Here is a 26,451-nt window from a genome sequence, read left to right on the forward strand (position 1 = left end):
GAGCATGACCAACAGACTGGACCAGACCATTTGAAAGCTCCAAAACAAAGACCTTGGTTTTGAAAGGACCGCAATACCCAAGCGGTCCCACAAGCCTGCGCAGAAGGCTGAAATGCGCACACAGAAATCTTCAACATTTGGCAAATGAGGATAATTTTTTAGGAGCAAATCATAATGGGAGATGAAAACTGGGTCCTATAAAGTAACACCTGAGTTATGAGTGGTCAGAAATTTGATTGTGATGAGGAGCTGCAGACAGTGGTCATGGAATTTGTCTGAAATCAACGTGTATAGGTTTTTGAAGAGGGAATTTTGAAATTGAAAATACAGTGGAAAAAATGGGTCAAAGTGGAGAAGTGAACATGTTGAGAAATAGTAGAAAGTCTATATTTTAAGGTGTCATCATCATCATCATCATCATCATCGCCATCGAGTTGTATTACCACTCAAGGTGGTATTGCGTACAAATCAACCTTTTATTCCTTATCTGGACCGCTATTCCAATTGGAAATCATGCAAATATTTGATGCAAACTTCCAACCGTTCCAAATCACGTTTCTTAAAGAATTGAATACACTGGGTAAGGTAATTTCCATATCAGACTATATGTGGGGTAAAGTAATAGATGAGTTGGCGCAATGCGCAGAACCGTTCTTTAAAAACGTGATTTGGAATAGCAGTCCAGATAAGGAGAATAAAAGGTCAATGATGCATAATTGCATACCCTTATGCAAAATTGGGTATTTGGAGTTTGGACTAACATCCTTTATGTTGGTGTTGCCTCTATCGCGTTGATTACATATCTCATGGAAATTTATCATCGAGCTTCCACTAGTAGTTTCCCGCTTGCTTACTAGTGACATCTACACAAGCACCTTGCAGCTAGCAGGGTTGCTTAGAGACACTGACACTTGTATGTGTCACTTTTTCATAAAATACATTTGTTGATTGTTTGGAATTTTGTGTGCCCAACTTTCCAGACACCCCTTATACCAAACCTCTAGCGTTCATGAAAGTCGTGTTTTTGCACTTTTAATCATAAGTGTCCCATTTTAGTTCTATCCTTCCATCCAATGAAGTACATCCCAGTTATTGACCAATTTTTGAAATTCGACAGTCAACCCCAAACTGAAATTCATTCAAAGCTGACCCAGAAGTAACTAGTGAGACGTTAATGTCAAAATTGATTACCATATCACATTTGTCTTGGTCATGACATAGTATCAACATTGATGTTGATTTTGCAAGCCTAAAAGTGACCAAATTTTCACAAAAGGATTTGTCATGCAGATGGAAATGTCGATGATTGCCATTGCAGTTGAAAATCCATCTGAAATCATCTGCAACACTGCAAGACCTCAAAATTTTGTAGATACATTTGTCATCCTGCAATTGGAATCTACTTTCACATCGATATGACAGCCACAATTTTGATATCAATAATTATAGGATCTAAAAAAGTACCAGCAATTGAAGATACATTATTGTCGATGTTATTAAATCAATATCAAAATTTTGATTGTCATGTTGATGTGAAAATTGATGTTGATTGTAAGATCTACAAAAGTATAGACAGGATGTCAAGGTCTTGCAAATTATTGCAGATGGAATTTCAACAGCAATGACTACCATCAACATTTTCCATCTGCATGACAATTCCATTGGCCTTTTCAGGACCAAAGTTGAAATTTTTTTCAATTTTCACCCACGTAGAATTGTGTTAGCACTTGTCGAGGTCACTGACAATCTCAATAGTGCTACACGGGTTTTAGGAGGTATCTTAAAACTTACACTAACATGTGACAAAATGTACATATTAATATAATAGCTCAAGTACATAATTATGTCAAAAAATAGCTGAAAGAATGTAGATTCCAAAAATATATTAGTTTTTTACTTCATCTCATATTCAATCATTTGGGGGTGGGGGGAGGGGAGAAAAAGGGAACCTTAGTAACATTTTTACAACTTTTTCACCATTTTAAAGTAAATTTTTTTTATCATTCAACTCTATTTATGCAATATTTCATCCCATTTTTGTTTCAACTCTCAAACTTTCATCTTCAAGGAATTTTGTCCACATATTGTACAAGTTCTCAAACTGTTGCAAAGTTCTGAGAAAAAACTGTTCACAATTTTGATCAATTTCTGTTGAATTTTTACTTTTTTTCAACTTTTCAATTGCATTATTTTTTTTGCACTTTTCTTATTTTCTAATTTTCAGATTTTCAATGATTCCCTAATTTTGCCTATTTTGAAGAATTTTGTTCAATTTTTGCAACGTTTTCAAATTCAACAATTTTTCCAATATATTCCTCAATTTTTTGTTTCAATTTCTGATGAATACTGCCATTTTTTTTTTTTTTGGTAATTTCTAGCATTTTCTAAAAGAAATGTACAAGTTCTGCCCAATTTTTCACCATTATTTATTAAGTATGTAGATGTACCTATTGACAATTACCAAACTTTTTCATCATCTTCAATCAATTAATATTTCATTAATTCTGACAATTTACATTTCCAATTGGGTAAACCTACAAAATAGCCTCAAAATGATCATAACGTGGTATAATGACTGCATTGAACGTCGACGAAGGAACTTAATTAGAATTCTTAAGACAGCATTGATTATAAGAATAGGAAATTTCAAACAGCTCTTCTCTGAAATTTCTTCATTTCTACCCCTACTCCCCTTCGAGACTTAAAGCAAAACAATGCTGCCAACTGAGTACTAAAATTCTATGAAATTCAACCTCCGCTTGAAAGTTGAACCCCATCAAAGACATATTGTAGAAAATTACCAACTCAAATCAAAGGTTTGCGGTTGCGTGGGCTGAAACACTTCGAGCACACAGAACGATAAAACAAGACGAACCACCACACGAGGGTGTAGACATCAGACACCTCAACGTGGAAACTAGGAAGAGCAAGTGGAGGGCAGAACACTTCACAAGACGAATCTGGCAATACCGCGACACTTGATTGAAACACATCGATTTCGAATTCGAAACCGAGAATTAGGTCAGAAAAGCGTGACAATATCTACATATAAAATCTAGGTTATACTTAATCTTCCAATTTGTAAATCCAATTAAACGACTCGCCAGCACCCAGCATCCTTTTCATATAAAATCCCTCGGTAAAATTGAATTTCATTTTATCGTGACAAGTAGACGGTTGACATCAGACGTAAGAGTAAGGGAAATAAAGGCGGACTCGAGTTACGTAATAGTTCTTGATCCTGAATGACAATGACGTGTGCGTGGTTGTCATTCGTCTAAGTGATAAAATATTCAATTCTCGATTCATCGACAATCGAATTAAATTTCAATTAAACTCGCTACTTAGAAAATACGTTCGATTAATTTTCTGTGATCGGGGATTTAGCAGGGTTCTAGAATTTTTTCAAGGAGGATTCTGAAACTTTCAACGATAAAAAAATCCTACATTTAAATAAAAACCAGCAACGACAGCTGAATTTTTTTGTAAGCTAGTCTCTGACCTTGGGTGCCCATACCTTGGTAAAAAAAAAAAGAGTGAACGTCAATTCCCATGACTGAGAAATTCCCTAATTGATGTTCGTTGACCATAAATTGAATTTTTTCTTCACAGGTGTGACTTTTTACATTTCTTCCCTCAAAATACACGACTCGTATTCCACGTCCACAAGTCGAAATCTTCATTTACCAATCAGTAAACTTATTCATTTGCATCTGAATCACATCAATCAGGAATCATATTCATTCATATCTGAATCATCGCCACTTGAACAGAACTGATTAAACAAATGGTTTTTTCAATCAATTCTCATGTGATTGTGATATTTTTCAGCAAAACATAAAATTCACGATTGAATCGAACTGTTATGAATATTTAAATAGGTAGCTGATCACTTCGTAGAAAACTACTTCATTTTCAAATCAGGAAGTATTGAAAATGAGAATGATTTTATTATCATTCGAAACTATTTACACCAAGGTGTTTTTTGCTGTATAATTTCGTGGGAGATTTCTGCGAAAAATTATCTCAATAACGATGTTTAATGTGTATCGAGTGTTTCCTTCCATCTTCCATCCACATGTACCAACTGTACAGTTACATGGAAGAAGGCCGTAAGAGTGGGTCTCGGTTACTTATCATAATTATTGGAACGTAATTTATTCTAGGGATTTATTGGCTCCGTGCCTCGTATGTAGTTTTCTCGTAAAATTGAAACTTTATACTTATAAATTTTCAACATTATTTTGTCGCATTTTCTGCCAACCTTATAATTCCACAGAAGGATGCGACTATTTAAATAATATTTTACGACCATTTTCTTCTAAAAATTAGAACTTTTCATCACAATGCAGCATTTTATGTAATTGAACTCATCGACTCATCGTTTCACTAAATTCATGTGCAGAATTCCTCTGACCTTTTTTCTGACCAAATTCAGGGGTTTCCATCATACTTTTTACGAACAAATTTTACAATAATTAATTAATTTCGTCGCATTCGGAACAAAATTACACCACTTCCATCAAATGACGTCATATTTTACAATCAATTTCCAGACTAAATTCACACTTTTACTCGTAAAAATCCAATCGCATCAATTCAATCTACCAGAATATCTCTCCCTTTATCCGAAACCGTCAAAATTTTCGAAACATCGATAACTTCAGCCAATTCAAAGCAAAAAATTAATCTTTATCGCACGTTACATCCGCTTCAAAACACGAAATGCTGCATTGAATCATTCGAATTTCCGCTAATTTTCTATAGCGAACATTGCTCGGTCGCCAATCTACCTAGTTACTAGTTGAGATAAAAATTATGAATAATGGACAACTTCCATGGAAATCGAGTTTATCTGACTTTTCGCATATTTTCAAGCACGAGCAATATCATTCTACGAATGCTACATATTTCTGGTAACTTTTGAAATTTTTGAAATTTTAATTTCATTATGAAACTTGCGAGTGAGCCTGTGCATTTTAATGCAGAAAGAAGTTCTCTCTCCGGTCCCCTCCCATTGTATGAGGATATTAGGCTGGAAATTTCAATTCGCAAGATTTAAATTTGAATTTTCAAGCTCAATAGAATTAAATCTGAGTCCTTTGCTAAAGACAGAGCGAGATGACTTGATATATGCTTCGATTTTAAAGTTTGAAACCGATGAATTTCATTTCTCAAATAAAGTACAACCAAATCAGCATTCGACCCCCCCCCTCCCCCCACCTAAATTCTCAATAAGGGATTCCAATTTTATACTGCACTGAAAAATCAAATTCACAATGTTCAAATTTCAAAATTTTACTATCGAAGCAGGTTTCTTTTCCTTCCTTCCATTTCACGTAAAAAATAAATTATCAAAATCTAAACTCTTACAGAAGATTCAGAAGCATCAGAAACCTGATTACAAGCACAAACATTTTTGAGGAAAAATGTGAAAATCGTGTAATTTAAAATTTGATGAATAATGACGAGTTCAAGCTTGATCGATTGACCCATGAGATCTTAAGAAACACTGAGAAAGTGATCAAAATTTGGCACTTTGACTTACTTTGTTGAAATGTCAAAAGCATTGAAACTTTTTAAAAACCAAATTCAATAAAATAAAGTAAGAGATGACAATGAGAATTCTCATTGAAATGAAATAACAAAAATATTTTTTGACAACAAATAAATCACAAAAAAAGCGAGGAATTGAGCATTCTTCAATTTTTCGATATTTTGATCGAAGGAAAGGAACGAAATTTTGGAAATTTTCGCACTAATGATTTCAATTTTTTTCACAATTAAGTATGGCTTGGCACACTTCTTTTTTCATCAAAAAAATTATTGAACACTTCCTTCAACTTTTGACTTTTTTCTCTCAAAAATCAGCAACGTCCCACTAGAGTCGTGCTCAATTTTTTCCAAAAAAAAAAAAAAAAATGAAGAAAACAGCAATTTCAGCAACCAAAAAAGTTACAAGACGTAAGCAAAACATTGAATCAGGATTCGTACTAATTTGTTTATTTGTTTGTTTGTTTGTTTTTTGAAGTAATTTTAGCAACCAGAAAAGCTTTGAAAGAAACAAAAAATGACGAAAAAAAATGACAAAAAAAATGGAGAAAATACTCGAATCCAGAAAAAATTACGACTTTTTCTTTTCAATCAGAATTTAACAATGAAACTCGATGGAAACTTGCACAATTTTTTAGCAAGCAGCAGGACTTTTTGGCAATTTTTTTCGCAATTGAAAAAAAAATGAACTATTTTGCAATTTTTTGATAACAAAATCAATATTTTTGGCAACAAAGTGAGAATTTTACCATTTCTGGCAAAAAGCGAGACTTCTTATCTGACAATATTGGCAAAAGGAAAATTTGTTATTTTCAGCAATTTCTGACAAAAAACGACTCGCAGGACAATTTTTAAAAAAGAGTTAAACTTTTTGGAATTTTTTCAAAAAAAAAATGAAAAAAACAATTTTTAGCTACTATTTTTTGACAAAAAACGAGACTTTTACAACAATTTTAGCTAAATGCCTGGCTTGTTAGCAATTTTTGGCAGAAAGTGAAACTTTTCGTCAATTTTTCTAAAAAATGAAAAGTTTTTGACAATAAATAATAGATTTCAAAAAAATTCAAAAATTGACTTTTTGCAGAAAACAGGACTTTTTTGGAACTTACAGCAATAAATTTTGGGTAAATAATTTCTGAAAAAAAGCGAAAATTTAAAAAAAAAAAATACTTTGACAATTTTATCAAAAAGCAAAACTATTTGGTAATCACTTATTGGCCAAAAGTGATTCTTTTCGCATTTTTTGTCAAAAAAGTTGAGCTATATTGCAACTTTTTGATAAAAAGGAAGGTGTTTTGGTAATTTTTGGCAAAAAAAGCTCAATTTTTGGGAAAAGTTGAATTTTTGTTTTATGCGAATTTTGCAAAAAAAACGAGAAGTTTTGTCAATTTTTATGCAAAAAAACAAGACTTTGATATAATTTTGCAATTTTTGTAAAAATAGCAATACTGAATTCTTATTTTTATTTTTGGCAATTTTTGACAAATCTTGGCAAAAAGAGAAATTCGAATAGATTTTTTTTTTGAAAAAAACACCTTTTGAAATTTTTTGCAAAAAAGCATATATTTTAGCAATTTTTGGCAATTTTTAAAAACAGTAACTTTAGTGATCAAAATTTTAAAAAAAGTAACTTCAGATTACAAAAGTATGAGTCTTGAATATTTTTTAATGCGAAAAAATACCAAAAAAAAACCACTCAACATTTCATTTTAAAAAATGTAAAAAAATGTCTTTTCTTGCAATATTACTATCGAAAAAATGATACTTTCCCAAATTTCTGTCTGAAAAGTGAGACAATTTCTCAACTTTTTGGAAATAGAGCAAGATTTTATGGCAGTAGTAGCCAAAAGCGGGATGTTTTGGTAATTTTTGGCAAAAAAGCACAATTTTTGGGAAAAATTGAATTTTTGCTTCATCATTTTTGCAAAAAAAACGAGAAGTTTTGTCAATTTTTATGCAAAAAAACAAGACTTTGATAATATTTTGCAATTTTTGTAAAAATAGCAATACTGAATTCTTATTTTTATTTTTGGCAATTTTTGGCAAAAAGAGAAATTTGAATAGATATTTTGTTGAAAAAACACACCTTTTGGGATTTTTTGCAAAAAAGCATAATTTTTAGCAATTTTTGGCAATTTTTAAAAAGAGTAATTTTAGTGATCAAAATTTAAAAAAAAGTAAGTTCAGATTACAGAAGTACGAGTCTTGAATTTTCAATGCAGAAAAATACCAAAAAAAGCCACTTAACATTTCATATTAAAAAAATATAAAAAAAGGACTTTTCTTGCAATATTACCATCGAAAAAATGATACTTTCCCAAATTTCTGTCTGAAAAGTGAGACAATTTCTCAACGTTTTGGAAATAGAACAAGATTTTATGGCAGTAATTGCTATTAAAATATGACACTTCTGGCAATTACTTACTGACAAGAAAGTAAGATTTTGATAATTTTAGCAAAAGACATCTTTTTTGGCATAAAAAAAAGAGATTGCGAATCTTGGCAATTTTTCTGAAATTGTGACTTGGAAATTTTTTTAAAAAGGGGACAACATTTTCAGCCCAAATTTTTGTTATAAAAATACAAAACGTTTTTTTGCGACGAAATTTTTCATATTTTGGGAATTTCAGACAATTTTGTGCAAGCAAACGACAATTTTTAGCAATTTTCGCCAAAAATTAAAATTTTTGATAATCGCATTAAATTTTCATGTTTAAGAGTGAATTTTCAAACAAGTAAATTTCGATTCGCACATTTTGAATTTTTTGCCAGCAAACGACAATTTTTAGCAATTTTTGCCAAAAAACAAAAAACAGTTTTGACAACTACAACAAATTTTTATGTTCGAGAGTAAATTTTCAAAACGTGTAAATTTCGATTCGCGAATTTTGAATTTTTTTCAACCATTCGTCTCTTTATAGGTAGTTTACGCCAGAATTTATCATCAAAATGTACTACACGACCGGAAGGGGGTGAGGTGGGGTGAGGTTGGGCGAGGAGGGGGAAATTAAATGCTCGAAATATTTCAAAATATCGTCATAGGTCTAGAAATACTCAGGTTTTCAAACATGCTCATCATTTCATTTTGGAATTCCAAGTTCATTTAACCCTGATTCCCTCCCCTCCTCTCCCCTTCTCCTATCTCCTCAAATAAGACTAGAACTTGAGAATCTCAATGTAAAATAGGAAAGGAGAAGTCTTAGAAGATACACGCAGGTCTACTTCGAGTCCAATTAATCGCAGTACCCCCTTAAGTCACCAATTTCATACATTTTTCGAAGAAAAATCAAGTCGGGTAACATAATATTATACCTAGTAACTACCTACTTAACTTACATTATTATTAGATACTTTATCGAGTAGGCAATCGCTAAAACATACAAATTACACCCTACCTGCCCACCTTCTCTTCTAAAAACTCATACCGCGAATACCCCAAAAAGGGTACCTATTGCATCACCATTCGAACAAATCGATCAAAACCTACATCAATGTCGTACAAAATGACACATGTCGTCGTCGTCGGACACTCGATTCGAGATCATATTTATGAAACACCTTGCTACTCGTAATCGTATTAGGTATAGTTATCGTAAACGATCGCTATCATTACATTATATACATACACTGTACACAGTACAGTATTCCTTAGAGGGAAGAAAAATGCACGTTCGCCTACGTCACTGCACCTTTATTTGACCTTAATTACGATGCTTATTGCTTACGACTGTGAGTGAAGTGTACAACGAGCACATTTTTAACATATGTTGCGTGTACTTGTACATATACATACTACGATGAGTACAAGTACATAGACGTAAAAAATATTTGTACTCGGTACTACACTACGAGCTTTGGCTCTATAGCACGTTACTACATATATGCAGACAATTCGAAATATTCGCGTAGGTAATGCGAAAAAATATGAGAAAAAACATGCAGTATCCGAAATAGAAAACATCTGGTTATAGTACTCGTACACTCTCGGGCAGTTTCTCGACCTCCCTTCATAGGAAACAAAAAAAAAAGAAGAAAAAGTTACAAAAGCTACGACTGCTGCGAGTGCAGTGGTGTGGCAATGGCCTGAGACTTCGATTAACCATAATTCTTCACCCTCGTGACTTTATAGTTCACCAGTATACGACGACGAGGGTGCCTGACAGTGGCTAGGGCTGCTATAAGGATACAGAGAGAAATTGGTCGAGTGATACGAGAGTATGATAAGCGTCACGATGAGAAACTTACGTACTGTTTGAATTTCCACGTCGTTTTTTGGGGTAATTTTTTCCACTCGAAAGACTGATCGGGCTCGATTCGAATCTTCAGGGAGGTAGCACAAAATCACTCATAGATCACGACACGATCACTGTAACTTCGGCGAATCGAGGATCGATTAGACAGTACGCGAGACTTATCAACTTGACGAGCTGGAAATCTCGCACATATACCGGGCCGGTGGATATCGGTCTAGGTTGGCGAAAAAAGCACAAGCACAGAGGATGAGACGACGATAGCGATAGTGATGCGACGATACGCGATGGTGGAGGTAGCGATGATGATGGTGACGGCGGCCGCGCACACACATACAAACAAACACAGCTAACCTACTTATTCGATTCACGTTCTGTACCTGATTTCCGGCGCTCTCGCGATCAACTCGCGATATCCGTTTTCGCGATTGATATGATAATTACGCGACTACTAGATAAGTTACCTACCTACCTAATACATATACCTACTATAAGGACGGACGTATGGACGGACGGACGGACGTACGAGAGAACCAACGGACGTGGACGTGGACTTGGACGAATCGAATGGACGCACACACAAGATAACGCGAGAGAGAGCGAGCAAGTGGCGGGTATCGATAAAAATTCGCTTGCGCAACCGAGCGTTGTTGAGCGACCCCTGCAGCCTCTGCCCCACACACAGAGAAACCAGGGATGGAAAAAATTGTTCACGCAACCTCGATCGACACAGGTCTCAAAATAAACAACGTTGAGCTTCTAAACGCGCGGCCACTTCACACATTTATTTTATAAAGACGACGATTCGTCGCGATTGCGATTCGATTGCTGCGATTTCACCAAACAACCAAGACGTACACGTAACTAAAACGTTAACGCCAACAACGTTTTAGAATATACTCGTCGCCGCCGCTTGCCTGGCCCCACAGAGAGAGAGAGAAAGAGAGAAAAAAATTATATAGAATATACTACATCTCTTCTCTGCGTTGAAATCCTTCTGCCTCTGCCCCTGCCCCCTGCCCTCTTCAGCGCCCCCGCCGTCAACCACCTTCGATTCGATGAGGCGGCGCGGCGACCAGAATATGCAACCTACGTGTTTTTATCGACGACCGTGCGTTGCTGGTGGTGGTGGTGGTCGTCGTCGTCGTTTCCCCTCCCCCTTCCCCCGCCACCTGCGCGATCAACGTAACCGCGCGCACAACGTTCTCGAGCTTTAAGTCCGCCTTTCGCGTTACGTAGCGGTGGCTTTTGAAAGTTTCAGTTTAGTCGAGAGCTTATACCGCGTAACGTAACGTACGATACAGCCCAACGAACGAGTAGAAGTGAATGAAAGCAGCGCGCCATTCGAGCTTTTGTTTCCCTATTTCCATGCATACCTACCTAACAGCATTATCATCAGGCACACAGCCAGGTACTCCCCTAGCCTGGCCTTTTTTTCTTCCCTACTTTCAAAGAGAAGCGCCAGAGCATTGCGATCGATGCGCCTTATCAACCCTTCCTCCCACCCCCACCCTACCAAAGCTGCGAATATTCTCTATCTCTACCTGTATCATTTAGCATAAAATCTTGTCAGGTGGTATATCTATATCCTGCCCATTACCTATTCAACTCTATCTCTACCTGCGTTCGATTATCTTTCGCGCGACCGCGAGGCGCGAGCTCCTGGAAGTCTGGAACGAAGAGAGGGTAGCACCGCTGGAGCGAAGCTAGCACCAACACCAACGCTATCAATCAGCTGACCGCCAGGAAATACCTGCGCGAAGTGAAATTCTCACGTGTATGTGCAGGATAGCGAGTCGTATCATCTTATTGGTATACGACGAAAAGAAGATGCTGGCAACGACGAAAACGAGATACCTACGTTGTGTGGGTGTCAGCTGCTGCGAAGACAGAAAAACTCGTGCAGATACACGTCCCTACGACGTACTTATTTTCCGCGATCAAGACGCAATATTTCTTGAAGCTGCCGCCACCACCCTCGTCCATTTATTATTCGTCATTCATAAATACGCGAAAACAGGTTGCAGTGGCGTGGCACTGGCGAATATTCAATTATTCAGTTTACATACAAGGTGTCCTGTCCGGTTACGTGGATGTTAACAATTCACATTGTTGAGACAAGATTTGACTAGATTAGGTACTTCTAACAGGGAACTTCATGAAGAGCCCCCCCCCGGATCTGGATGAAAAGTGGTCCCAGTGGCAGCTCTTGACCCAAATACCACGCCATTAAAATTTTAGCTACAAGTTTCGAGTACAGCTTCCACAATAAAATTTTGAATTTTCAGATTTTCAAAAATCGCTACCCCGACGCTCAGGTTTTTTCCACGGTGTTCTCATGGGAAAATGTTGACCCACGTGCTTGAAAAAGGGACCGTGATTCAACATTTTCCCACGAGAACACCGTGGAAAAAACCTATGCGTCGGGACACAAGATTTGACAGAATTAGGTAACTACTTCTAACAGGGAACTTCATGAAGAGTCCCGCCCCCCCCCCGGGATCTGGATGAAAAGAAGTGGTCTCAGTGGAAGCCCTTGGCTCAAGTACCACGCCGTTAAAATTTTAGCTACCAGTTTTGAGTACAGCTCCCATAATAAAATTTTGAATTTTCAGATTTTCAAATATCGCTACCCCGACGCTTAGGTTTTTTCCACGGTGTTCTCGTGGGAAAATTTTGATCCACGCGCTTCCAAAAGGGACCGTGAGTCAAAATTTTCTCACGAGAACACCGTGGAAAAACCTAAGCATCGGGGTATTCGGGGTAGCGATTTTTGAAAATCTGAAAATTCAAAATTTTATTGTGGGAGTTGAATTCAAAACTGGCAGCTAACATTTTAATTTTGTAGTACTTATTATTTCTATTTGGGCCAAGGGTTACCGCTCAGACCATATTCCATTCAAATTCTCAGTGGACACACTCCATGATGAATGAGGTTCTCTGGTAAGAAAAATCCTTATACATATGTATGTATTTGTGCTATGAAAATGAGAGTGACTCTTATTTCAACGCATGCGAATCATTTTCGCCTATTCTGACTTGCTGCCATTCCACAAACTGGCTGATTTTCATGGGAAAAAACCTCGAAATTTTAGTTCTCAAATTTGAAATTGAGTCATTCCAGTAGCCCACAAGTTGGAAAAAAAGTACCTACTACCTACTGAAATTTACTTCGCAGACTACATGGTGGTTTCAAATGGTTTTTAAGCTTCCAGCTACTTTTAGGAAATTTCAATTTTCCAAAAAAACGTCATACAACATTTCAAAAAGTTGCTGGAGGCTCCAAAACGACTTGAAATTCACCAGATGTCAACTTCGTAGCGTATTGAAATTAGTTTGCAGAATGAATTTCGACTATCCACCTTAGTTTGATGATATTTTGGGGAAATTTAAAGTTTCAAAAATCTACTGGAGGCTCCAGTAATTTTCAAAAAAGTCTTTGGATGCTCTAAAATGACTTGAAATCCACCAGAAGTCGTTTTCAGAGGGTGTTAAAATTGGAGTGTAGAGTAAATTTCAGCTTTCCATCTCCATTTGATGAAATTTTGTGAAAATTTAAAGTTTCAAAAATCTGCTGGAGGCTTCAGGAATTTTCAAAAAGTCGCTGGAGGATCCAAAACGACTTGAAATTCACCTGCAGTACTTCGTAGCGTATTGAAATTAGTTTTTAGAATAAATTTTAGATTTACACCTATAATTCGATGGAATTTTGTGGGAATTTCGAGTTTCAAGGATCTGCTGGAGGCTCCAGAACTGCTCAAAACCGGTTGAAACCGTTTCCAATCGATTTGGCACGTCGAAAATAGGGTATATCCCAAATTTAATCTTTCTTGGTCAATTTGATAAAATTTTGATTTTTTCCCTCATTTTTGGCCTAAATTCGATTTTCAAAAATTCACCAAAAATCGAAAAACGCACTTAAGCACTTGAAATTTTGACAGGTGATAAGTTTTTGCATGATCTTTCGATCTACCTTTGTCAAGTTTGAAAAAGTTCGTGCAAGTCCTATGTTAAAACGCAAAATCTGCGATTTCGGCTGCCCAGTCAATCAAAATGGCCGCCATTTTGTAAGTAAGGCCAACTTTTTTTTTGGCAAGTTTGCTTTAAAATGTTCCTCAGGATGTCCCCTTTAAGAAAAAAGTTGTCCCGGAGGATCGGCGGGGGGGGGGGGTGCAATTACTCCTATTGTCATATGCCGGACTATTAGTAAATTTATTCTTTTTTACTGATTTTTTTGTGATCTCAAAAAAAAATTGAGTATGTACTGAAAACATTAACACGCGTGATAAAATAAACACCTATAATGACATGAAGCAAGACGCCTTACTCCGTATAATGCAGCAACCCAAACTACATGAATAGTTTTGTGATGAAAGTAACTCGACAACGCGATAACAAGACGTTGTTCAATATTGGAGAAATAGGTGAACATTGAACAGTTCCATTGCTCGTTTTGAAGGGTGAAGGGTTAATGAAGAAGTAAATTTTTACCTAGTGAAACACACTCGTAATTAAGATGATGAAAACCCTACAAGAACCATTATTAAGATGACTCTGAACAGATAACTAAATTGGATATCCACTCATTTTTTACGAAAAAAAAAAAATTCGGTAACCAAAAACCCTCAAAAAAGTAACCAAAATGATGTAACTCGAAAAAAAAAACGAAACGTGAGCAAAACATTTTAATGTGAGGAAAACGACCAAAAAAAACAGAACGTTTTGGGTAATTTTTGGCCTGAAATTTCTTGCCAAAAACTGATAATTATGACAATTTATGAAAAAGCAAAAATTTTGAAAATTTTTGGCAAAAAGCAAGAATTTGAAAATTTTAGTAAAAAGCAGGACTTTTTGGATTGACAAAAGGTGATTAAAAAGTAATACGTGTGGGTAATTCTGAGGGGGGAGGGGGAATGAGATTTTTCAACGATTGTGCTACAAATCGAGAATGTTTGTAAAAAAGCAATACTTACAATTTTAGCAAAAAGCAAGACTTTTTTTTTCAAAAATCTGTAACAAATAAGTACATTATAATGATTTGAAATTCTACATACAAAATTCACTCAAAATATGCGAAAATGAAAGAAAACCCTGAAAAAAATGATGAAATTGTGAAATTGATGCAAAACTTTTTACAAAATTCGAAAAACGATTGCAAAAATTGTTGAAAACTGACATAAAATTTGTTCAAATAGGCGTAAAAATTGATGAAATTATAAATAAAAATGATGAAAAACGCCTTTAAAAATTCATAAAATATCACTCAGACTAAAACTGGATAGAACATTCATAAAATTGGTTTCAGGTTTCAGTTTTTAGTTTCAATTGGGGGGGGGGGGCAGGGATGAGCCTCTGGGAATGCTTTTCTCAAGAACTGTGAATAATAATTTTTTTCAATAAGCTGGTGCCCCTGGAAACAGTAGTTCAACTACTGGCCTATCATCCCATCACTGTTTGATCATGCACCCTACACCCGGGTTAAAATGGTCCTTCTCAGGGCCTCTGACAAGGACACATCCCTTAAGGATCATGTCCATAGATATAGAGGGCCTGTCAGGGTCAAAGGAAGTTATATTAGGTGAAATGGTCAGAAACCTGAACATAGACATGATTGCCATTCAAGAAACGCACCGGTGCAGAGGAAGCTGGAACCCAAAAATTGAAGGAACAAAACTTATTATTAGACCCCATGAGAAATATGGAAGTGCCATACTAGTCAAGCCAAACACGGAGGTAAAAAGTACTTCACTGTCTGATGGAAATTATGTCAAGATTCTAACAATCGACATGGGAGACCACTTAATCTCATCAGTTTATAAACCACCAAATGTAGAATTTACATGGAAAGAAAACAGCAATGTCCCACCCACAAAAACAAGAATAATAGCGAGACTTCAACAGCCATAGTGTAAGCTGGGGATATCCTGAAAATGATACAGAAGGCGACCTGGTGGAGAAATGCGCTGAAGAGCAGCAGCTGAGCTTGGTCTTTGATGCAAAACTGCCGGCATTCTTCAATAGTGGACAATGGAAATGAGGATATAACCCAGACAACATTTTTGTTTTGGAGCGAATCTCAAGTCTATGTCACAAACAAGTAGCAGATCCAATTCCCCAAACCCAACACTGGCCAATTGTATGCAAAATTAAGGAGGTCATTAAACTAGGAAATTAATTAGCTTATGCCCAACACCAAATACTATCAACTAACAATACTGGCAACTCCATTTAAAATACATTGAGCGTTTTTGTCGCAGCAAAAGCGCAATCTGAATAGCCTGAACTGAAACTAACTCTTATCAAAAATGGTCTAATTGGTTGATTCATAACTGGTTTGAATCTCTCGCATCCGTGAAATTCAAATCAGCAAATCAGATGCTTGTGTAAAATTTAGTTACTTGCCAGGCCACTAGGACGATAGAACACCATTTTTTGATGGAGTTGCCAGTATTGTTAGTTGATAGTATTTGCCAACACCATTGAATAATCTGTATGAGTTGAGTGGAATTGCCCCACCACTGACCACTAGTCAGATGTGAAGTTGCATCCATGACAGAGAAGACAAAGATACTAAAAAATCTGCTGCATCCTATGTATGGATATGAAGAACTGGCCAAAACCTACCTCAGATCAAGACACAGTTTCATGAAAACAGTTGAAGAACTAAGAGATACTCCCAGTACAGATAGATGTCGCATATGCGACCATCCGCAATAAAACCGACCATTGGTCGCAAAAAATCAAAAAAATTTTTTTTCGCGAATTCTCATCCCCTAAACCATTTAGGAGCCAAAAATAGGTGAAAAAACATTTTTTCGATTTTTGCGACAGATGGTCGGTTTTATCCCGGATGGTCACATATGGAATGCATTTGATGAGGGAAGAACCAGGCAAGAAGCCTGACCAAGTGGAGAATATCTGAAATATGTACTGCGGAAAACACTAAACAGATTGAGGGGTGGAGTCACATGATCTAAGTACAACCTTCATTGTAGATGGCAGATGGCTGATGGTGATCTGTGTGAATGCGGCAAAGTTCAGACTGACAAGCACTTATTTGAGTGTGAATTATCAGGAAAAATCATCCTAGAAAATTAAATGGCACACTTGACGATGACGCAGTTAAATTCCTCAAGTACTGGCAAGGGAATGGCACTTAGATTTAGATTGAGTGTTTTTTCATGCCAAGTTAGGCATGTCGCCCGGGTTTGAGGGAAAAAAAGTTTCAATTTCTTCATTTCAGTTTCAGTTCAGGATTCAATTTTTCATCACAGGCCCTTGGATCTGAAAAATTCAAAACCCAAATCATCCACTCTCTAGGAACCCACCGATTCTTTTTCAAATCAACGTTTCGTTTTTAAAACGAATAACATAAAGTTTATGGTACTACATACAAGACTATATGGGGTCCAAAATACATGACCTAATGTACCATGGACCCTGAAAAGTGAAAACTCAGTCTTATAATAAGATTTTCCCCAAAGTTGATATTATAACCCACAAAAAATAAATTGTAAAAAACAGTCCATGCTATACAACAGTTTCTCCCACAATCATTTCCATCTGCAATACTCATTTCAAAAAAATTGAAATTCTCTCGAAATTCTGAGACTTAACATTAACGAAATTTTCACCCAAGGTGGATGTTGGAAAAAGTAGCGAACGTTAGCGAGATCTTAAGGCAGCGAACTGCTCCTCGTCCTTCTAAACCAAAAGGACGTTTCCCACGTACCATAAACCTACCTCTTCAAAGAGCATCTTATATGTATGTATGTACCATAAGTGTAACTCACCTATTTGTATACTTTCCCAATCCCAGGTAAATATACAGGTATCTCCCACAATACACCACGAATCTGCACACAAAACTCGTCCAACACGTCGATCATATAGTAGGTACACTACACACTTCAACAGCTCAACATTTGGAAAAAGATAACAGCGAATTGATAACGATATATGGGGTACTCGACACAGACACCAGAATTAGTATGCTCGACGAGGACGAGCTCAAAGCCGAGATATACTCACTCGACTTATTCGAAACGTATAATATTATTACAATCGCGAATAAACACTCGAATTATGTTTACACAGAACGTACGTTTCGTCTATGGACTCGTCGTATACTCGACAATACGTACACATTGACTCACGTAATCGTCGCCGTCCTCGTCGTCGTCGTCGTCGCGAAAGAAAGCAGAGAAAACTTGGCGAAAAAGTCTCCGCGTATAGCTATTTTCTACACGAATGAATGAAACCATCAACGGAAACAAAAACAACCGCGCTCAACCAACACATTCATAACAACAATCCTTCGGACTCACAGACTGGGAGTAGGTAAGGTACGTAGTAGTACGTCGCGAAGAGAAAACCAAACGTACCATTAACGTATACGATTAGTCACACTTGGACGATGGAAAATTCGCGTGCGACAAGCGACACGACATGGCAGCACCACCACGCACACGTGCACACGATCTGGCTAAAAAATTCGAATTAAATATACGCGAAACAGTGCAGTATATGTATAAAGTAGCCGTATTTCTATCAGCTATTTCCTAGTCGACGACTTTTCCGGCTTTCCCACTCCCACCAGCAGTATACTAGTCGTATTATTGTGTAGCATTACCCATACCCAACGTGAGATATGCTACACGAAAGTTACTATTTCATCATAAATCGTAGGTTGGCCTCTTCACCCAGGCCATTTTTCCATTACTCTTGCAATCTGCAGTCGTCTTTCTTTCATGAACTTTATCGTACCGGAATGGAGAATGGATAAAGGATTCGAAGTAGAGTAAATTCTACCCCCAGAGCCAGCCAGAATGGCTCCAAATTGGTCGAAACTGCTGCGCTATCACGCACATGTACCTTGTTAATACGCCCGCGCCGCCTCCTCTTCACATATGTATTGTATATGAAATCTACGCATCCAATTTTTTGTTTACAATTTTTTTTCTTATCGTAGCAGCCGTTTGCAAATTTATTATGTTTTTGTTTACATGCCTCGTTGTGCGAATTACCGCCTCCTATAAAACGCGAACAGCAACAAGCCGCGTAAAAGGAGGCCCTTTCGCGGGGTTTTGTAAATTTACACATACACACACGTGCCTGTTTATTTTTGTGGGGCTGAATGAAGCTCGACGTGGGTCCATTGGATACACACACATGTTTTCTTTTGCGGAAAATGCAGTTTCATGAAGAACTGAGTGATAAGCGAATACGACGATGAATTTCTGGGAAATTGAGAAATGTATTCCAAAGTTGAAAATCAACACGAACGATAATAATAGTCGATGAATCAGTATTCGCGAAATTGGATTTTTATCGTGATAATACAATCGGACTTGGATTTGGTCCGAAGTTCAACTGGTAAAAAGTGCTCTAGAAATTGAATTTGGTTCGGATTTTTGCAGGGTAAAACATTCGGTTAGCTTTTCGAAGATATGAGTATGAGTCTAAAATGTCAAAAAAAAAACGTATTTTAAATCTTCATAGTTGCACGATAGGAGAATTGAGTCTAAAAATTTACAATTTTCAAAATGACCCGAGGCCCCCTCCCTCCCCCCCCCCAAAAAAAAGAATTGCGAAAATGCGTTTAAGAAGACAGACTTTTCTTCAAATAAAAACCTTTTACAAACGAATTGATTCGTTTTTGTGAAACATTTGCATAACAATTGATCTGTCTGTTTACAATCGAATCGCATCATTTACGAACGATTGGTGATTATAAATAAATTGATGGACTTCTAACTTAAGTCATGAATCATTAGCGAACGAAATAATCAATTTTTAGTGAATCATTCACGAACGAATTGATTAATTGTTGGTGAATCATTCGCGAAAGAATTGAATAATTTTTTGATGAATCATTCGCGAACGAATTAGATAATTTTTGAATTTTGGTGAATCAATTGAACAAAATTATTGATTTCCAAGAGAATCATTCGCGAACGAAATATTCAATTTTTACTAAAAATGGAATTTTTCGTTCGTGAATGATTCGCCAACACTCAAACAATTCGTTCGCGAATGATTCATTAAAATTTTTTTAGTGAATCATTCACGAACGAATTATTTGACTGTTGGCGAATCGTTCACGAGCGAATTGACTGATCATTTGATGAATCATTCGCGAACGAATTAGAAAATTTTTTGTGAATCAATTGAGCAAACTGATTGATTTCCAACTTTCCAAGTGATGAAGTGAATCATTAGCGATCGAAACTATCAATTCTTAGTGAATCATTCACGAACGAATTGAATAATTTTTGGTGAATCAATTGAACAAATTGAATGATTTCCAAGAGAATCATTCGCGAACGAATTCAATAATTTTTTGGTGATTGATTGATTTTCAAGTGAATCATTCGCGAACGAAATAGAAATAGTCAATTTTTAGTGAATCACTCACTCACGAATTGATGAAGTGTTGATGAATCATTCGCGAACAAATTGAATAATTTTTTGGCGAATCATTCACGTACGAATTGAATGATTTTTGTGTGAATGGTCGGCGGACGAATTGAATAATTATTGGTGAATCATTCGCGAACGAATCGATTCATTTAATTAATGTTCTGCCTGGTGAATCATTCACGAACGAATTAACAAATTAAATAATTTTTGGCGAATCATTCGCGAACGAATTGATTAATTATTTGATGAATCATTCGCGAACGAATTAAATAATTTTTAGTGAATCATCGGCGGACGAATTGAATCATTTTTGGGTAATCAATTGAACAAATTGAATGATTTCCCAGAGAATCATTCACGAACGTAATACTAAATTTTCAGTGAATCATTCACGAACAAATTGATCAAGTGTTGGTGAATCATTCGCGAACGAAATATTCAATTTTTAGTGAATCATTCACGAACTAATTAATGAAGTGTTGGTGAATCATTCGCGAACGAATTCAATAATTTTTTATGATTGATTGATTTCCAAGTGAATCATTCGCGAACGAAATGTCAATTTTTAGTGAATCATTCACGAACGAATTAATAAAGTGTTGGTGAATCATTCGCGAACAAATTGAATAATTTTTGTGTGAATCGTCGACGGACGAATTGAATCATTATTGGTGAATCATTCGCGCACGAATCGACACATTTATTCAATGTTTTGCCTGGTGAATCATTCACGAATGAATTGATTCATGTAAGTGACTCGTTCGTGAACGAATCGATCCACTTAATTAATTTTTGATGAATCATTCGCAGACGAAATATTCAATTTTTAGTGAATCATTCACGAACAAATTGATCAAGTGTTGGTGAATCATTCGCGAACGAGTTCAATAATTTTTTGTGATTGATTGATTTCCAAGTGAATCATTCGCGAACGAAATAGTCAATTTTTAGTGAATCATTCACGAACGAATTGATTAATCGTTTGATGAATCATTCGCGAACGAATTAAATAATTTTTTTGTGAATCAATTGAACAAATCAATTGATTTTCAAGTGAATCATTCGCGATCGAAAAAAATCAATTTTTTGGTGAATCATTCGCGAACGAATTGATTCATATAAGTGACTCGTTCGCGAACGAATCGATTCATTTAAATAATTTTTGACGAAATATTCACGAACAAATTGAATAATTTTTGGTGAATCATTCGCGAACGAATCGAATTCGATTCATTTATTCAATTTTTGACGAATCATTCACGAACGAATTAACGAATTGAATAATTTTTGCTGAATCATTCGCGTACGAATTGATTCATAAATTAATGAAATAATATAAAATAAATAATCAATTCGTTGGCGAATGATTCGCTAAAAAACCTCAAAAATCATGACTCGATTTTGGGTTCAAAATTCTTCTAAACTGCTCAAAAAAACTTTTGATCGGCATTTTTTCAATTTCTGCATAAATTTTTCCCGTTTTGACAGGTCACGTGACACCTTTTTTCCCCTAAAATTTCAATAGTCATGACTTAATTCGAGCTCAAAATTTTTCAAAAATAATCCAAAATAATTCACGTCTAATATAAATATTTTAATTTCTCACAAAATTTAAAGCCCATTTTGACAGGTCCCATGGGTCATGATACTTTTTCAAGAATCCCAAAAATTATTTCTGAATTTTGGGCTCAAAATTCTTCTAAACAGCTCAAAAAATGTTTCGATTGAAATTTTAAATTTTCTACTAAGATTTCAAACAATTTTGATAAGTCACATACATTTTTATCAAAAAATCCCGAAAATTATTACACAATTTCAAGCTTATTACATTTCAAAACTGCTCGAAAAAAATGTCGATAGCCAAAATTTTAATCCATTTAGATAGATCGAGAAAAACTGCTTCAAAAATTCAAAAAATCATAACTTCAGTTTGGGCTCAACATTTTTCAAAACCTTTCTTTAAAACCCCGAAAATCATGACTTGAAATGGGCTCAAAATGTTTCAAAAATATTCAAAAATCATTTTCATTGAAATATTTAAATTTATCACAAAATGTTAACCTATTTCAATAGATCACAAAGCACTTTTTTTTAAATCCTGAAAATCACGACGTTCATGACTCAAGTTTAGGCTCAAAACTCTGCATAACCGTTCGAAAAAAATGTTGACAGTAATTTTTTGATTTTCTGTCAAAATGTTAACCAATTTTGAGCTCAAAATTTTTCAAAATTGCTCAAAAAATATCAGTTTGGAATGTCGAATTTTGATTTTTGAAAAAATCCAAGTTCATTAAAAAACGCTTAAAAATTAATGAAGTACATGGTTTTCCAAAATTTCGTGAGTTTTCAACCCCCCCCCCCCCCCCATCTTCCCCACTGGCACCACATGCCCTAGCTGTCTCAAGATTAATCAAACATACTGTTTTTTTAAAGTGAATTTTTATTGTTTTTAAAGATTTTGAAGCATATGAGCCTCCCCCCCCCTAGGATCAAAATTATTCTCCGAGATTACTTTTTTCAAGTATTTTTCAGCTTCAGACTCGAAAAAGTCAATGCACCTACAATAAATTTTCATTAAAAAATTTTCGAATAAAACAAATTTTCGTTTTTGAAAATTTTGGAGAACACTAAAACTTCTTCAAATCAGCTCCTATAATTTTTAAATAAAATCTGGATGTTCATTTCATGTGAGTTTTCAAGTTTTAGGTTTTAATAAGTCAACAAGACCAAAATTTACTCACAAAAATTGTTTTCCATCAATTTTTGCGAGTCCCTGCTGTACCCCCAAGGACCTTTCTGGATCCAAAACGCATCCTACTGGAGCGAGTAAACATATATTTCGGGTTTTCAAAATACATAATTGCCTCTTGAGAATCATCATGTTGGAAAAAAACGTCTTTACCTCCACACTTTCCTGCATTAATTTTCACTATAGAAGAGAGAAAGACTAAAGGAACCGGTTAAAATTTTAATAATTTCATTTTCTAGCTTAAATTAACCATTTTTAGTATTATGAGCGATAAAATTTCACAAAAATTCTCACAAAGTATAATAATATGAGAATTAACATTAAACAGTGATAAATTTTTATGCAACCTATTGATTATCAAGTTTGAATGGAGCTAAATCTGAATTCAAGATTATTTTATGAACGAAATTGTAATTATGCAGTTCGAGGTTATCAATCGAAAAATATGACTTTGAAGAAGATTATTAAAAAAAAAAAATTGGAATATGTTTAATTAGTTCTTCAAAAATAAAATTAGAAGTGTTCTGTATGTTTCATAATTTTAATTAAAAAAAAAAAAAAAAAAAAAAAAAAGAATCCTAATCGATTACTTTAGATTCATTTTCCTCATTTTTTCTAGTCACTTTATAAGCTCGACTCGACTCATACGTATAAAGACGAGTTATAATTCACAAGCCTCGCGAATAAATAATGTAAAAATTAAAACTTCCAAGTACCTCGAGAATATGCATTAAAAAAAAGCACGTTAACTACACGACTAAACCATCTCTCATTTTATATACGTTCAATGCATCATTGCCTGCGTATTCTTCGTAACACATGCTGCCCTTTAGAAAACGAAAAGCAATCTAGAATACTAAATGGGTCTTTGAATTTCAAACGAATAAAACAGGCAACCCTGATATTACATTCAAAATCAATGGTTCGAATAAAAAAACTTGATAAAATACATACGTTTTCTTCTCGAAACCTATTAAACCAAGGATTACGTTACAGTACAATCGAGTACCAGTAAATTGAAAGTTTCCCTCGTTGTGAGATTTTTTTTCAAAAGTTTAATTAACGTTTAAAGAAATTTTAGTAAGAATAAAATCGACACTAGTATACGCTTTAATGAAAGCTAATTAATATGACATTCGTAGTTTATACTACAATGTAACTTTACTATTACTTGCATATTGTATTTTCCCACGTATCCATCGTCGTAATGGATTAAATAGATCAAAGGTGATTTCAAAAGAAATCTGCGTGACTGATAGTTTAGTTTTTACAGGAAAATACTCTTCGTGTTTATGTTTACATTTAGACAAAGTTACACGAAAATTTTACGCAATCTGGTGATAAATTTTTTGGAAGACGTTTCTACGAATTGAATTAACATAATCTCTCGACAATTTTTTTTTCTCAAAAATCATGACGCGGAATGTTTTTTTTTTCTCAATTTGAAACAGAGATTAATTTTCATATCTAGAAATATAATATATTCGTGAAATGACCCTTCGAGACACGACGGTTATCTAATCGACGATATAAATAATACTTGTGAAACATAACGTTATCATCTCGTTGACAATTTGATTTCTTCTTATATGTGTACTGTAAAAATATACAAGTTTTTAATCCGGCGATAATTAAAAACAAACAAGCGAACAATAAAGTTCATCATTATCTATAGGTTTAACATTCGCAAAAGTGTTACGTCAGTTTTGATTAATTTACCGTACCGTTTACTTTTAATCATCACATATCATTTGACATAAAACACATTACATTTCCTACACATGATATCTCGTTATCGCGAATAAAATATTCTCATAATCATACGGAAAATATTCTAAAAAACATAAATTTTTCCCCAAACACATTCAGAGAGTTATGTACGTAGAATAATGAATGAGTTATAGAGTCGAGATTGGACGAACCTTTTCTAAATCATCGACGAAACGGAAGCATCGTAAAGATAAATTCTACATAGAATACATATTATCAAACACAACAAAGTAAACAAAAAAGAAACATCAAACCCTTACCTTCAACAACATTAAGATTTTCTTGCTGAGATCATAATCGAAATTCGAATATTTTGAATCTGACATATCGTAAATGAAAACAAGACCAGCCTTTTGGGTTTCTATACTTTCTAAGGCTACGTCTAATTGATAAACGATTCCCTAAAAATCAAAAATTACGTTACAACGTTGGAAGGATATTATTCGTAGACGATTAATTCGATCAATATTCTCACTTGTAACGTAGTCTGATGAGTTGATATTTGAGGAGAATGGATACGAGCTGTAAATACGGCGATGGCTGCTCCGGTAGCATCTCTCGTAGGCTAAAAATGCAGAATCGTACGATAACGTAGAGCTTTGTAGAGGTAAATTGATAAGCACAGGGGTTAGATTACTCACCAGTATAGTAAACTTAGCAGTATCTAGTTCGCTTTTGAGCGGCTCGATCGAAGGATCGAAATTAAGCAAGCCTTCCCGGTGCCGGGTGGCTTCGTGTTGATCGTGGAGTGCCACTGCTCGAGCTACATCAAATTTCCTAGCGCATAAAAATTTCACCGCTGTTGACCACGAAACTGGACCTTCGCCGCGTTCTTTTCGCATCAAATTCACTTCTTCGATGAAATGCTTGATGATCTGCGAGCAAAGTTGATTTTTCACTTTTAAACGCGACATTTCGACGACCCATTAATTAACTAAGCTCTAAAATACGATAATACGATATCAAGAACGTGGCTTATACTATAGGTATGATGACTAAATACCGCAAAATTATTGATACATGCAGATACTTATATATGGGATGAGCAATCTGTACCATTACACATACTACAGGATGAGTGGTGGGAAATGCAAATTCCATCTAAATTTCGAGGAATCGAGTCGGCGATTGAATTCCAAAAACGATGATTATAATTTCATGCGAAGATTCGTAGAAATTCGACGAATATAAATTTATCTCTTCACGGATCAACGTAATAATTGCAAGGTGAACACTTACTTGTTCTTGTTCTTGAGTTAAGGCAGCTGCCATTTTGGCATTGCCGGATAACTTTCGAGCAAAATCTTCAATTCCAAGACGAACTTCTGCTGGTAAACTTTCGCTTCGATTTTCAGCCCAAAACCGTCAGTGCTTAGCTCGATAGTTCGATAAGGAGTATGCGAAAACTTGCTGAAAAGACCCACACGATTTGACGTAGACAACGAGTCGTTTACGAATACGACCAAGTGTATGAGTTTTTCAACGATACGATACTTCCGGGTTCGATCATTCGATGGAGAAATACGTTAAAATTGATCCGAGATTCGAATTAAATAATTGGAAACGCGTTTCCGGAATCCGGTGATTAATAAAAATCATTTTTGCGAGTTTTTTTGCAATTTGCATCAATTATCGTGCATTTATTTTCAAGATGTTTCCATTCGTTGTTTTGATTGATGGAAACAAAGTTACGTCATCGGAAATCCA

The 26,451-nt window shown here is 35.3% G+C and overlaps 1 protein-coding gene across 1 annotated transcript in view; it reads right to left on the reverse strand.

Moving 5' to 3' along the window:
• The window catches only part of Ptpmeg2 (Protein tyrosine phosphatase Meg2), a 57,534-nt gene extending 31,163 nt beyond the window's left edge, over positions 1–26,371 (reverse strand). The window contains exons 1-4 of the mRNA XM_065367018.1: positions 25,984–26,371; positions 25,386–25,619; positions 25,220–25,309; positions 25,005–25,145 (exon numbers count right to left, since the gene is read on the reverse strand). Of these exons, the coding sequence (XP_065223090.1) occupies positions 25,005–25,145; positions 25,220–25,309; positions 25,386–25,619; positions 25,984–26,016 (498 nt within the window). The 5' untranslated portion in view covers positions 26,017–26,371. The remainder of the gene's footprint in view (positions 1–25,004; positions 25,146–25,219; positions 25,310–25,385; positions 25,620–25,983) is intronic.
• Between the last annotated feature and the right edge of the window lie 80 nt (positions 26,372–26,451).

The sequence above is a fragment of the Planococcus citri genome, chromosome 5 (assembly GCF_950023065.1).
Source record: "Planococcus citri chromosome 5, ihPlaCitr1.1, whole genome shotgun sequence".
Lineage (NCBI taxonomy): Eukaryota > Metazoa > Arthropoda > Insecta > Hemiptera > Pseudococcidae > Planococcus > Planococcus citri.